The sequence below is a fragment of the Perognathus longimembris genome, chromosome 3 (genome assembly GCF_023159225.1).
Source record: "Perognathus longimembris pacificus isolate PPM17 chromosome 3, ASM2315922v1, whole genome shotgun sequence".
NCBI lineage: Eukaryota > Metazoa > Chordata > Mammalia > Rodentia > Heteromyidae > Perognathus > Perognathus longimembris.
The window spans coordinates 62,645,034-62,660,701 of NC_063163.1; the positions used below are offsets into that span (position 1 = coordinate 62,645,034).

The 15,668-nt window shown below is 43.0% G+C and overlaps 1 protein-coding gene across 4 annotated transcripts in view; it reads left to right on the top strand.

The window, feature by feature from the left end:
- The first annotated feature begins 315 nt into the window (after positions 1 to 315).
- Xpo4 (exportin 4) overlaps positions 316 to 15,668 on the top strand; it is a 111,360-nt gene continuing 96,007 nt past the window's right edge. The window contains exons 1-2 of one of the 4 annotated variants that reach the window (XM_048341663.1): positions 316 to 613; positions 13,754 to 13,859. In XM_048341663.1, coding sequence (XP_048197620.1) covers positions 539 to 613; positions 13,754 to 13,859 — 181 coding nt within the window. In that variant the 5' untranslated portion in view covers positions 316 to 538. Of the gene's footprint in view, positions 614 to 13,747; positions 13,860 to 15,668 lie in introns of those variants that run through there. The other 3 variants (XM_048341664.1, XM_048341665.1, XM_048341666.1) reach the window with 3 other exon arrangements.

Consider the following 15,668-nt stretch of genomic DNA (forward strand, 5'->3'; position numbering starts at 1 on the left):
ATCGTGCCCAGGGCACAGAGCTCAAGTCCAGGGCTCGCACAAAAAAGAAAAAGATGAAAGTCCCATCCTGGAATGCAGGAAAAAAAGAAGGAGCCGAAGGCGGATGCTCTGAAGGGAGGTGCACTCTCGGGACAGCGGTGCGGGATGAATGGTTCCAAGGCTCAGGAATGCTGCGAGGGGCGCGGGAGCGCGGACCGGCCGAGAGCCGGCAAAGACTCCGCGCGGACGCCTCGCATGGAGCGCGCATGCGCGGAGCCAGGCGCGCGGGGCCGCCGCCGCCGCCGCCGCCGCCGCCAGTGCTTTGCGCGCGGCCGTCGTCCTCACCACGGCACGGCGGCGCGGCTCACGCCCGTCACCCTGCGCATTCCCCAGGACCCGGCCATCCCGCCAGATCTACCGAGAGGACCTGACGCTGGCGTCGACTGCGGCTGTTACGCCCCCGGGAGCGCGTGAGGGCCCCGGGGTCGCGGCGGGCTATTGGCCGGCCGCGGCGCTCGCTCCCAGAATGCAGCGCATGGCGCGTCATTGAAGAGAGACCATGATGGCGGCGGCGGCGGCGCTGGGGCCCCCCGAAGTGATCGCCCAGCTGGAGAACGCAGCCAAAGTTCTGATGGTGAGGATGCCACGCAGCCCCTCACCCCAGCGCCCCGGGGTCCGCGGGAGGGGAGGTGTCTTTGGAAGCCCCTGCCGCGCTTGGCCTGGGCCGCTCGCTGGTGCTCGGCGGCCACGGATGGGCCCTCTCTCCGGGGAGCCTTGGGAGGAGAGGCGGCGGCGGTGGCGTGGCGCAGGATCCTCCGTCCTACTTTCCTCCCTCTCTGGTCCCTTCCTTTTCTGGGGCTGCTCCCCTTCCTCCGCCTGGCCGCCCTGCTCTCCAGCCTGGCGTTGGGCTGTAGGAGAGAGGGTTTACGGGGCCCGGCTGGCTGTGCGGGACGCGGGACGCGGGAGCAGGGTCGAGGTGTATCTCCTCAGGGCTGTGGTCGCGGGAATTTGTGGGGCCGCGTGGGCGCCGCTGGGAGTTGGTGCCGAGGTGGGGCGAGGAGGAAGGAGGAGGACGATTGGGTGCTGTTAGCGACCGGTTCTCTTCGTGCACTCGGCTCCCCTAAGTGCGGGCACCAGCGGGGTAACCGCAGCCGGCGGCACGTGGAGGGACCGGCCCGAGAGCTCCAGGCCAATATTTGGGACCAAGGTCAATGGAGGGTGGGAGGTAAAACTTGGTCCAGAACCCAAGTCTCTCCAGGTTTGCAAAGTTCGGAGAACTGAGACTTTTGCTGTTCTTTAAACTTTATTCTTATAACACATTGGGATAAAGTTTGATGAGGTCATTTCCTCAAGACGAGTTTGAGATAGCCAAGGCAGGATTAAAAGATTCCACGCAGGGAGCATTCAGTAAGGACCTTCAGTTACTTTTCAAACTGGGTTTTATATTTGGTGGCTCTGTTTTGTTTTTGTAAATTATGACACTTCTGTGTTTGCAGATTTTTTTTTTTGGAGTTTTAGAGGCTCATTTGATTACTTAAATTGGTTCCGGCTTTCTAAGAATTCAAAGCAGCCTGATTTGTTTCTTTTGGGGGGCTTTTTTTTTCCTTTTTGGTTTGATATTTAAGGCTGTGTTCAAGCATAATATTTAAGAATATTGAACTAATTTTAGCATACTTCTTAGTTATATACATTTTAGTTTTGTTTCCACATAAAACAGATATTTTAGACATTTTAGAAATCAGGAAAGCTGCCGGGAGCTGATGGCTCACTTCTGTAATCCTAATTACTAAAGAGGCTGAGGTCTGAGGATCTGAGTTCAAAGCCAGCCCTGACAGGAAAGTCCCTTTAGACTTCATCAGTTAACCACCAGGAAACCGGAAGTGGAACTGTGGCTCAAGCTGGTAGAGTACCAGCCTTGAGCAAAATAGTTCAGGAACAGCGCCTAAGCCCTAAGTTCAAGACCCACCGGGGACCAGAATTAAAAAAAACAACAACACAAAAAACATCGAGAAGGCTGAAAAAGTAGGCTTTATTTGCTTCAGGAGTCAGGTTAATGGATATTTTTGCCACAAAACTGATGAGAATATATATTTCCATAATCTTACAAAGCAGCTCTGGAAAATAGTATCCTCCTTCATACAAACTTTTAAAAATCCCTAACCTACAGTGTTTCCTGAAACCCCTGAATTTATTATTATTATTATTATTATTATTATTATTATTATTATTTTTGCAAGTCCTGGGGTTTGTACTCAGGGCCTGAGCACTGTTCCTATCTTCTTTTTTTCCCTCAAGGCTAGCACTCTACCTCTTGAGCCACAGTGCCACTTAGGGCTTTTTCTGTGTATGTGGTGATGAGGAATTGAACCCAGGGCTTCATGCATGGTAGGCAAGCACTCTACCACTAAGCCACATTCCCAGCCCACCCCTGGAATTTTCTGAGGAGCTAGGGGCCCTGTTATCGTTACATTGTGGAAAGAGGTATAAAACTGGACTTTTGTATTTAAATTGGTAAGATAAAACCAGTGGTCTTACATAATTTAGCATGTGTATGTGTGTTGGACAGTAACTTTCCTCTTCTTTGGTAAGTCTGGTTTTTGGCAAGTATAAAGGGTAGGTAAGAAAAATGGTCAGTACTTTTGAATGCTAGATTTGGGTCTTGATACTTCTTAAATCCTTATTTTATGAATCCTTGTAACAGCTTCACAAGGTTTAGAAGCCAGAGTGAGTGAGCAAGAGCTTGAATGTGTTAAAGTGGCCAGGGTTACATGATATCCATGCTGCTGAATTAGGACTAAATTAGGACTCATTTAAAGCTGGGTCTTTTTCTACTTTACCCCACTACCTCTCATACATGAGGTATATTCAAAAGAGCAGAAGAGTAGCAATTAACTCTATTTCCTTAATCTGAAGGTTGTATTCCAAAGTATTTTATTTATTTTTGTCCATAGTGGGGCTTGAACTCTGGGCCTGGACTCTGTCCCTGAGCTCTTCAGCTCAAGGCTAGTGCTCTACCACTTGAGCCACAGCACCACTTCTGGCTTTTTGTGAGTAGTTTATTGGAGATAAGAATCTCTCAGGGCTGGGAATATGGCCTAGTGGCAAGAGTCTTGTCTCGTACACATGAAGCGGTGGGTTTGATTCCTCAGCACCACATATATAGAAAAGTCCTGAAGTGGCGCTGTGGCACCGTAACCTTGAGCAAAAAGAAGCCAGGGACAGTGCTCAGGCCCTGAGTTCAAGCCCCAGGACTGGCAAAAAAACCCAAAACCAAACAAAAAAAAAATGAGAGATGAACTCTGGGGCTCTCTACCACTTCAGTCACACACCTCCAATGCAGCCTTTTAGCTGTGTGTGTGTGTATGTGTGTTGCTGAGGCCTAAACTGAGGGCCTTGCACTTATTAGGCAAGTACTCTTCCATTGTGCTAAATCCCCCAATCTCATGTGTAGGTTTTTGCTGGCTAATTATTGATGGAGTCTCTTAGACTTTTCTGTCAGGGCTGGCTCTGAGCCAAGATCTTCTGAAACTCAGCCTCCTGAGTAGCTAGGATTACAGGTGTGAGCCACCAGTGTATGTAGAACTTCACTTTTTAAAAATTCTTTTTCTTGGGCTGGGGATATAGCCTAGTGGCAAGAGTGCCTGCCTCGGATACACGAGGCCCTAGGTTCGATTCCCCAGCACCACATATACAGAAAACGGCCAGAAGTGGCGCTGTGGCTCAAGTGGCGGAGTGCTAGCCTTGAGCGGGAAGAAGCCAGGGACAGTGCTCAGGCCCGGAGTCCAAGGCCCAGGACTGGCCAAAAAAAAAAAAATCTTTTTTGTGCTGGTCCTAGAGCTTGGATTCAGGACATGGATGATGTCTCTGAACTTTTTTGCTCAAGGCTAGTCCTCCACTACTTGAGCCACAGCTCCACTTGAGTCTTTTTGGTGGTTAATTGGAGATAAGAGTCTCACAGACTTTTTTGTGCAGGCTGGCTTTGAACCACGATCCTCAGAGCTCAGCCTCCCGAGTAGCTAGGATTACAGTTGGGAGTCACAAGTGCTCTGTTTAAATACAAGTTTTGCTATTAAGATATATACTAGATTTATTAGCTTCTCTCAGGTAGTAGATACTCTGAAAAAGAGACCTATTAAGCCTTCTCACTTCTGTTCTGCAGACTGGTGTACCTGGCCTGCATTTCTTCTTCTTTTTTTTGATCATGGGACTTGAACTCAGAGCCTAGTTCTGTCTCTAAACTCTATTGCTCAAGGCTAATGCTCTACCAATTTTGCTCTTCCAGTTTTCTGGAGGTTAATTGGAGATAAGAGTCACATGGACTTTCCTGACAGGGCTGACTTTGAACCACGATCCTCAGATCTCAGCCTCCTGAGTAGCTAGGATTATAGGTGTGAGCCCCTAATGCCAGGCTCTGTTGTTCTTTTTTTGAGACAGGTTGCTCAGATTGGCCTGAAACTTGCACTGTAACCCATCCTGGCTTCAAACTCATTCCTTCTGCCTCAGTCATAATTTTCTGCCCAGCTGGAAAGTTGTTTAAATAGGTCCCCCAAATTCTTTTTTTTTGGCCAGTCCTGGGCCTTGGACTCAGGGCCTGAGCACTGTCCCTGGCTTCTTCCTGCTCAAGGCTAGCACTCTGCCACCTGAGCCACAGCGCCCCTTCTGGCTGTTTGTGGTGCTGGGGAATCGAACTGAGAGCTTCATGTGTAGGAGGCAAGCACTCTTGCCACTAGGCCATATTCCCAGTCCCCCCAAATTCTTTTTCCATAAAGATTTTTACTTAAGGAACTTAATTCTGTACTTAGGCATAGTTCAAATGGTAGCTGTGAGGTAAAACAGCCAAGTGAGAGAACTGTGAGAGTTCTAGCCCCCAGTATGGGCACATAAATACACAAAAGAAACCTAATCCTACACTTTTATGAATATATTAGAAAATTATTGTAGTAACTAAAGCTGAGGCAAGTTGTTATTTGGTATGGGTTGATGAGGTGTTTTATGGTTTGAGTCTAGATATAGACTAGGCTGACCTAAAACTAACCATCCTGCCTCAGCCTCTCATACTACCACATACTACCACACCTGGCTTATTTGGGGGCTTGGGGGGAGGGGTGTGCTGGTTCTGGCGCCTCAAGCTGTTGCTTGCCTTTCGGGCTGAGCTTGTGCTCAACCACTTGAGCCACACTTCCAGCTTGTTTTTTGCTTTTTGTTTTTAATGGTTATTTGGAGATTACTCAGTCTTTTCTGTTCGGGCTGGCTTTGAACAGAGATCTGCCAGGTCTTAGCCTCCTGAGTAGCTAGTATTACAGACATTAATCATCCATGCCCATCTCTCCCAGCTAGTTCTTGCACGTTCTATTTATAATGCAACAGGATTGGTTTGGTTGTTTTTTGTTTTTTTTTTTAACCACTGTTAGATGGTTGTTAGAATTTTTATAAGATATTCATTCATTCATTCATTCATTCATTTATTTATTTATTTATTTATTTATTTAGGCCAGTCCTAGGCCGTGAACTCAGGGCCTGAGCACTGTCCCTGGCTTCTTTTTTGCTCAAGGCTAGCACTCTGCCACTTGAGCCACAGTGCCACTTCTGGCCATTTTCTGTATATGTGGTGCTGAGGAATCGAACCCAGGGCCTTATGTATACGAGGCAAGCACTCTTGCCATTAGGCCATATTCCCAGCCCCAAGATATTCATTTATTTTAATTTGGCCATCTTATCAAACAACAATTGGTTACAACAGGGCTGGAGTCTTTTGTTATTTACCTCTGTTTTCTTTAAAAAAAAAATCATTCTATCACTTGTAAATAGTCATCTTTCGGGCTCTTCGTTCCAATATTACTTTTCTTCCTTCCTCTCTCCCTCCCTCCACCATTTCTCTGTCTTTTTATGATACTGGGTCTTGAACTCAGGACCTCATGCTCTAGCTTGGCCTTTTTGCTCAAGACTGATGTTCTGCCACTTGAGCCACAAAGATACTTCTGGTTTTCTGCTGGTTAGCTGGAGATAAGTCTCAAACATTCTTGCCTAGGCTGACTTCAAACTTCAATCCTCATTATTTCAGCCTCCTGAATAACAAGGATTACAGTTGTGAACCACTACCATTTGGCTTACACTTTCTTAATGTTACCAGCTAGTGTTACCAGAAGGTGTTGAACAACAGTTATATTAAGTCTAGCCATGCCAGGCACCAGTGACTCACGCCTGTAATCCTAGCTAGTCAGGAGGCTGAGATATGATTGTACACCAGCCTGGGCAGGAAAGTCTGTGATACTCATCTCCAATAACAATTCAGAAAATGCTGGAAGTGGTTCTGTGGCTCAAGTGGTAAAGCGCTAGCCTTGAGCAAAGAGCTCAGGGACAGCGCTCAGACCCTGAGTTCAAGACCCACGATCCACAAAAAAAAACCTTCCAGTCCACATTTAGGTAACGTGGTAAATACACACAGTCAGGAAGACTCTCACCCAAGAGATAAGATTCTTTACTGCCTGAGCTGGCTTTGAACTGTGATCATCAGATCTCAGCCTCCTGAGTAGCTAGGATTATAGGCCTGAGCCTCCAGTGCCCAGCTAGCAATGTCTTTTTAAAAGATAGATGTATTTTCTCTCACATAAAGCATGGAGTTGTACTGTTTAGGGATAGTTTTAGTGGCTGGAGATATCACCAGGGGCCTATCCCATGATTGTTTTTAGTCTTCTTAATCTTCTATGTATTGTCTCTGAAGTATTTAGAACAGCTGTTGAACCCATTCCTTGGGAGCAGGAAAGATTTATTTCCAGATGAATTATTTTCTTTTAGGAAGTTCTACCCAAAAGTTGGCTCATGTCTTATTGGCCAGAATATAGTCCCATGGCTGCTTCTAGCAGGAAAGGGGACAAGGAACTGTCATTTATTTGGGTTTGTCTCTGTATAAATAAAATTAGGATTCTGTTACTAAGGAAGAACCAGAGAGACTACTAAGTACATGGTTGTCAGTTTTTTTTGTTTGTTTTGTTTTGGGGTGTTTTTTTTTTTTTTGCCAGTCCTGGGGCTGTTCCTGGCTTCTTTTTGCTCAGGGTTAGCACTCTAACACTTGAGCCACAGTGCCACTTCTGACTTTTTTCATATATGTGGTGCTGAGGGATCGAACCCAGGGCTTCATGTACACGAGGTGAGCACTTGACCACTAGGCCATATTCCCAGCCCTGGTTGTCAATTTTTGCTGTACATTGTTATTTTTCAAGGAAGTTTTTTTTTTCTATAGGAATCCTTTATTATCTTCCAATCTTTGAACTATTTTTCACTTTAGTTATGGTATCGTTAATATTTAGAGGCTACACTTGTTTATTTTTTTGGAGTCCCTGGGTTTGCACTCAGGGCCTTGTGCTTGCTTGACAGGTGTACTACCACTTGAGCCCACACTGCCAGTCCTTTTTTGCTGGTACCAGGATTTGAACTCGGCCTCAAGCTTGTTCAGCTTGCTTGCTTGACTGGCGTTCTGTCGTCTGAGCCATGTTTGTAGACCTGTGTTTTGCTGTATATTTTGGAGATGGAATCTCACAGAATTTTCTGCCTAGGCTAGCTTCAAACTGCAATCTGTCTTAAGCCTCCTGAATATCTTGAATTATAAGTATGAGCCACCGGCATCTGCTAAGCCTTTTTTTATTTAGTTAATTTTCAGATAGGGTCTCAGTTTCCTCAGGCCAGTCGGGACCCTGATCTTCATATGTATGCCTGCTGTATAGTTGGGAAGATAGGCTCAAGACCACCACTCAACCACCTTTACTCGTTGAGATGAGGTCTCCCGTTTTCTCTTGATTGGCCTTGAACTACAATTCTCCCAATGTTTCCTGAGTAGCTGAAATTATAGGTATGAGCTACTAGAAGGCTCTACTCGTAGTATAGCTGAACTTACTAATAACAAAAAGAGATTTAACCTTTTTATTGTTTAAGAAATGCTTCCCTGCCCTAACATCATATTATTCTTTTCTTTTATTTCTAATTCTTTTTTTTTTGGCCAGTGGTGGGGCTTGAACTCAGGGCCTGAGCTCTGTCCCTGGCTTCTTCTTGCTCCAAGCTAGCACTCTACCTCTTGAGCCACAGCTCCACTTCCAGCCTTTTCTGTATATGTGGTGCTGAGGAATCAAACCCAGGGCTTCATGCATGCTAGGCAAACACTTTACCACTAGGCCACATTCTCAGCCCCTTCCTAATCCTTTGTTAAGGTTTTACTTTCATTTCTCAGTCATAAATTCAGAATGAACATATTACTGGGTAGAAAATGCACAAAAGTCATATTGTATGCTTTTGTGTTGAAACAGCATTATTATTATTATTTTTTTGCCAGTCCTGGGCCTTGGACTCAGGGCCTGAGCCTGAGCACTGTCCCTGGCTCAAGGCTAGCACTCTGCCACTTGAGCCACAGCACCACTTCTGGCCATTTTCTATATATGTGGTGCTGGGGAACCAAACCCAGGGCTTCATGTATACGAGTCAAGCACTCTTGCCACTAGGCCATATTCCCAGCCCAGAAACAGCATTTCTGATAGTCTTTTATTCACTTGCTTATCAACTGCTATAGATCTGCTTCTGGGAATTCTTTGTTTCATTTTGTGTTTTTTTTCTGTTCTAGTAATGTTTTAAAAATTTTTTTACACTGTCATAACTGTCCATATCTGCATGGATAAGACCTCCCTCCTTTTTTACTCTTTTTCAAAATTCAACTCTTTTTTGCCTTATTCATGTGTCTATTAATATATTTTCTGTCAAATAGTACTGATTTTTAATCTGACTTTAGTATTCTCACTTTTAGTTTTTTTAGTTTTTTTTTTTTTTTTTTTTTTTTTTTTTTTGCCAGTCCTAGGGCTTGAACTTGGGGCCTGAGCACTGTCTCTGGCTTCTTCTTCTTTTTTTTTTTTTTTTTCCTCTAGGCTAGCACTCTACCACTTGAACCACAGCTCCACTTCTGGCTTTTTCTATGTATGTGGTGCTGAGGAATTGAACCCAGGGCTACATGTATGCGAGGCAAGCACTTTACCACTAGGCCATATTATATCCCAGCCCGTCACTTTTAGTTTTCATGATTTTGTAAAAGAAAAATATCTCTAACAGTAATGCTTAAGGAACTTCAGAGGATAGGCTTTAATGGCATGGACTATGATTTTTTTTATCTTGAGTAAGCAACAATTTGTGAATGTTAGTTTCTCAATTGTAAAAGGGGGAAAGAGTTTCTTTAGGGATGTGCTAGGATCAAGTCAAATAATATATGTAAAATATGTACCATTCTGCCTGGCAACTATATGATCACAACTGTTGTTAAGTTATAAAACTTACTATTATTGCTTCCTGGGAAATAGGTCTAAAGGGAACAAATCTCCAAGATGTGAAGATTGGAATTCCTGACTATTTTGATGAAAAGCTTAGCAATAAGAGTGAGTGGAGCCATGGCTTGTAGACTTCTGTGTGCATATCTATTTTTAGTAGAATTTCCTAAGGGCAGGAAGAATTTTCATTACTTTTTTAATCCTTAGTTTCTTGAAACATGTTAAGCATATAGTCCTGCTTAAATACATTTTGAATAGAAACAATTCAGAAACATTGGTATACCTCTCTTTCTCTGTCTTGCCCCCCTCCCCCAAACTATGTGATAAACCCCTTCATCAGTAAGCAGTCTTCACAGTTGTTCATGCCTATAATCCTAGCTACTCAGGAGGCGGAGATTTAAGGATTGTGGTTCAAAGCCAGCCCAGGCGGGAAAATGGGGGTGGGGGGGGGACATACTCATATCCATTTAACCACCAGAATACTGGAAGTGGTGCTTTGGCTCAGTGTGATAGAGTGCTAGCCTTGAGCAAAAAGAGGTCAGGGACAGTACCCAGTACCCAACCACCACCACCACCACCACCACCACCACCAACATTGTGGTGCAGCATTGTAATTTTGAATCACTAATAGTATTGCCTCTAGGAGGTTTTGTAAAGGGAAGGTGGCTTGGTTGTGTTGGTAGGATGGTGAAGTTGGGCAAGCACATGTCTATTTTTTTGTGTTGGGATGACTTGCAAAACATTCCTAGTTTTCCCCATCCTTGCCCCTGTTTGTCTGATGATCCTTTTGTTGGGGAGGGGGGGCGGTTGGAGGGGTGCATTGGGCTTTGAACTCAGGGCCTGGGCACTATCCATGAGCGGTTTTGCTCAAGGCTGGTGCTCTACCCCTTTGAGCCACAGTGATACTTCTGGTTTTTGAGTGGTTAATTGGAGATAAGGGTCTCATGGGGATTTTTCTGCCTGGGCTGGCTTTGAACGGAGATCCTCATAGCTCAGCCCCTGAGTAGCTAGGATTACAGGCGTGAGCTATGGGTGCAGGTTGATCATCTTTTTTCTTTTTTTTGTCAGTTGTGAGCTTGAACTTAGGGCCTGGGAACTGTCTTTGAGTTTTCTTGCTCAAGGATAGCACTCTACCACTTTGAGCCATAGCACTGCTTCCAGTTTTCTGGTGATCAGTTGGAAATAAGAGTCTCAGGGATTTTCCTGCCAGGGCTGGCTTCAAACTGAGATCCTCAGATCTCAGCCTCCTGAGTATCTAGGATTATAGGCATGAGTCACCTAGGCTAGGAGTCTGATCTTAGAATTGGTCTTCTGCTGATTCCTCTCTTGCCATCATTCACCCCCACTGCCCCGTTCTATTGTTTCCTCTTCTGATTCTTGTCTTTCTGTCTCAAGTATGAGCCCCTTAAGAGTTTTTGCTGCTTGTGGCAATGAGAGAACAGTGAAAGGGCCCTTTGTTATCATTTCTAATGTCTCTGTTTAAAGTGGGCACTGTAAAACACCCTGGTGTCTGTTTTGGGCCTTAAAAGAGGACTTGTTGGAGAGACCTACCTCTTCTAATTTGTGCCATGTAAGTGTAGTTTCTGTTCAGAGTTAGAATGCTCTGTAGTACTGCTTACTTGGGTTTATGTTCTAGTTCAACATCTAGCTACTAGTGTGACTATGGGTACATTACTTGCATGATATCTCAGTTTGTTTATCTGTGAAGTGGGGATAACAGTACACTAGTCCCCCTTACCTGCTGTGGGTATATTCTAAGAACCCCAGTGGATACCTCAAAGCAATTAGTACTGAACCTTTGATAGAATTTTTTCCCTATGTAGTCATACCTGTAATAAAGCATACCATTTACATTAGGGCCAGCAAGATAGAAACGGCAACAATAATGACATAGAGCAGTTTTTTCTCGCCAGTGTTGATGCTTGGGTTGGGTGCTGTCCCTGAGCTTTTGTGCTCAAGGCTAGTGCTCTTCCACTTTGAGCTATAGTGCCACTTCCACCTTTTTCTGTAATCCATTAGAGATTGGAGTCTCATGAACTGTCCTGCCTGGGCTGGCTTTGAACCATGATCCTCAGATCTCAGCCTGTTGAATAGCTAGGATTGCAGGCTTGAGCCATTGGCACCTGGCTGGCTAAAATCTTTTCAAAGAAAGTGTTAAAAACTTTAATACAATTCTCCTCCCCCTCTTCTTTCTTTCAACATTTTTATATTCAGTTTTATTTACACTTGTACAAATGAATGGAACTTGCTGTGATATTTCTATACATGGATTAATCATGCATTGATAATGTCTACTTACCTTTTCCCTGCCTCCTTGGTCCCCTTCCAGTTCCTTATGGTCCCTCATTTACTTTCAGTGCATTTTTTTTCTTTTTCTTAATTTCTTCATATAAAAGAAAACATATCTGTTATCATAATTTAGTAACACAATGTAAATATTTCAGTTTTATCTAGAGACCTGTAGAGGGTGCTATATCATTAGAAATAGTCTGAACTGGCCTTTAGCTAATTATAGGAATTCACTTGAGCCAAAGTGTCACAGATGTCAATTTTTCTTTGTTGTACATTAAAAATCAAACAAATGTTTGGAGCCATGTGCCAGTGGCTCATGCCTGTAATCCAGATTACTCAGGAAGCTGAGATCTGAGGATCATGGTTCTAGGCCAAGGCAGGAAAGACCGTGAGACTCTTACCTCCAATAACTATTCAGAAAAAGCTGGAAGTGGTGCTGTGGCTCAACAGATAGAGTGCTAGCCTTGAGCAAAAGAATCTCAGGGTCAGCGTCCTGGCCCTGAGTTCAAGCCCCAGGACCAGCCAAAAACAGTTTGGCTTCAATTAGAGTGAAAATGTTGCATAATTGATAAATGGAGGGTCTATTGATCCAGTGCTTGGTTAAATATATTTTTCATCTTTCATAATCTTTGTAGTTGAAATTACCATTTCATCTCTATATATTGGTTAGGATTTATTTTTTCTACTAGCCGTACAAAATTGTTTTCAAAGCTAATTATCCAATTAGATGGTAGAAGAGTATACACTTACTATTTGCAAATTGAGAATTAGAGTACTCTCTTCCCCTTCTCTTCAGTTCTTAACCATAGAATGGGAGTATATAGTTTAGATAACTCTGACTCAGAAAAGGAGCAATATCTTAAGAAGAAAGGTAGTTGCACCAAAGTAGAATTTTCAGACCTGTCTTTTGGGCTGATCAGTTATATTTCAGAGAAGAGTACCATAAATTCTAAACTTTGACTTTCTTGAATTTTTTCTAGTTTAATGATAATTTTAGAAAACTTCAGGTAGAATTATTTGTCGTTTATCCCTTTTTTTTTTTTTTGTGGTAATGGACATTGAACTTGGATCCTCCCAGCTTGCTAGAAGGCACTCTTCTGCTACAGCCACACTTCTAATAAGTTTTCACATTTGTTACTTTTGAGGTAGGGTCTCACTTTATGCCTAAGTCAGCCTAGTTTGGAAACTTGCTCCTGGTGCTTCGTCATGTTCCTGGGATGACAAACAGCTAGCTACCAGCCACTAGTTGGGATGGAGTCTTATAAACTTCTTTTTGTTGGGGTTGGCCTGTAATGGAGAAATCTAGATCTCAGCTCTCTAAGTAGCTAGGATTACAGACTTAAGCTACCATGCCCAGCTTGATTTAATTAGAAATTGCTGTTTAGTAACTTGGCTTCAGCTTCACCAGTACTGACATGTAAGTCAAGTTACAGTGAGTGGGATGTTTTGGAGTAAAAGGCCATACAAATTTACCTTTTTAAAAAACACCAAAGAGGGCTGGGAATGTGGCTTAGTGGTATAGTGCTTGCCTAGCATGCATGAAGCCCTCGGTTTGGTTCCTTGGCACCACATAAGCAGAAAAAACCAGAGGTGGGGCTGTGGCTCAAGAGGTAGAGTGCTAGCCTTGAGCAAAAAGAAGCCAGGGACAGTGTTCAGGCCCTGAGTTCAAGCCCCAGAACTGGCAAAAACATAAAACCAAAAAAGTTTAGATGTGTACTTTTTAAAAATGGGCGTGCTTTAATGAATTCCTTTTTTTTTTTTTTGGGCCAGTCCTGGGGCTTGGACTCAGGGCCTGAGCACTGTCCCTGGCTTCTCTTTGCTCAAGGCTAGCACTCTGCCACTTGAGCCACAGCGCCACTTCTGGCCATTTTCTGTATATGTGGTGCTGGGGAATCGAACCCAGGGCCTCATGTATACGAGGCAAGCACTCTTGCCACTAGGCCACATCCCCAGCCCTACTTTAATGAATTCTAATGCAGCTCTTGCGAGGAATTTCTTGTCTTCTTGAAACCATATTTTAAGTATTTATTATGAAGTTTTATACTATTTCTTAAAATTAAGCAAAAATTTGTTCCCCAAACTACCTCTAACAGAAAGGTAAAAACATTTTTTTCCTCTTGTGAGTAAAAAGATTGTGATTTAAGCTTTCTTATTAAAAATAGTTTTTGTTTTTAACTCTTAAGGCACCACCTTCCATGGTCAATAATGAGCAACGCCAGCACGCAGAGCACATATTCTTATCATTTAGGAAATCAAAATCACCATTTGCAGTTTGCAAGCATATTTTGGGTAAGTATGCATTTAAAAATATTTTGGCATAATCAGATCTGGGTTTTGTATTTGCACACTAAGTACATTCTTTACATTCTTTAATATAAATAGATTTTTGCAGTTAATAATTTTCTACTGATTACTGATTCTAATAATTATTCTACTTCACTGACTTTAAGGTATTCTACAAAAACAGAAAGGAAACTTTTTTTTAAAACATTGGATATTTTACCCCTAGTATATTTTTTCCATGTATTGTTCAGTAACTTGTTTTACTGTTGACCATAGCATGAAGGCTGTTAATGATGCAAGAAAACAATTTTTACTGTTTTCAAATGTCATAACATTTGTTGGAGGACATAATATCTCTTACCATAAGTTAGTTTGAAAATTAAGGCTGTTTTGGAAGGTTCTATAATTTCTCTTAATTGTTTTGCATAGGTGTTTTAAATTTTTTGAAAAGCTACTTTGTACTCAGTATGGTTAGGAAATATTAGTCACTTCTGGGTATGTCATTAGTATATATTGTGAAATAAAATATTGGTTTCTGCTTTTGTCAAATACATGTTATGAGGCCTTGTATCTGACATATGTACAGAAATGATCTTTTCTAAGTCACAAATACCTCTGTCTAAAGATGGCATTTTCTGAGCTGGGATGAAGCTCAGTGGCAAAACATTGCCTAGTGCCTAGGTTCAGTCCCCAGTGCCAAAAAAGAAAAAAATACAGCTAAAAAAAAAGATGACATTTTTCTAAGAGTTATATTATGGTATTGCCATCTATTTGCCTCTTACATTTTTTATACTTGTAAAGGAAGGTTTCATTTATTGCTATTATTTTATAACCTGTTTTTCTCAGTTGGAACTTTTATTTTTTGGGTGCCAATCTTGGAGCATGAACTTAGGGCCTAGGTGCTGTCCTTGAGCTTTTTTTTTTTTCTTTGTTGGTTGGGAGGCTTGAACTTAGGGCGTGAATGCTGTCCCTAAGCTTTCTTGCTCAAGACTAGCGCTGTACCACGTTGAGCCTCAGCACTACTTCTGGTTTTCTAGTGGTTAGTTGGAGATAAGAGTCTCATGAATTTTCTTGCCTGAGCTGGCTTTGAACCATGATCCTCAGATCCCAGCCTCCTGAGTAGCTAGGATTACAGGCATGAGCCACCAGTGCCTGAGGGAACCATCTTTTTATTTTATTTTAATTAATTAGTTATTATTATTTTTTTCCTGTCCTGGGGCTTGAACCTTGAACTCAGTGCCCGGGTTCTGTCCCTGAGCCTGTGCTCAAGACTAGCACTCTAGCACTTGAGCCACAGTGCCACTTCTGGCCTTTTCTGAGTAGTTTATATTGTAGTCTTTCCTGCTTGGGCTGGCATCAAACTATGATCCCCAAATCTCAGTCTCCTGAGTAGCTAGGGTTACAGGCTGAGGCACCAGTGATAAGCAGAACCATCTTTTTATATAAGGCTTATTCAAGGTTCTGAAAGGCCTTTGATCACATAAATGGAGAGTTAAATATTAGGAGTTAAGCATCTGACCTTTTATTCTTACATTTCCAAGCTGGTTTTCAGATTGAAATAAACTACAAGGATGATTATGTGATAAATATGATTACCTATCAGGTCTCATAAATCAGAGCTATTAGACTGTAGTGGAAAGAGCGCCAGTGTTGGAAATAGATCTGGCTTGCTGGTGGTGCTTGTTGCACACACATTGTCAGGTTGAGGAAGACAATCTCTGGGGGCCTTTTTATCATCTGGGATATAGGAGCAATGCCTTCATGGATATGGCCATCTTGAGTTGTTGTAAGGTACAGTGTAATACCACCTATCAA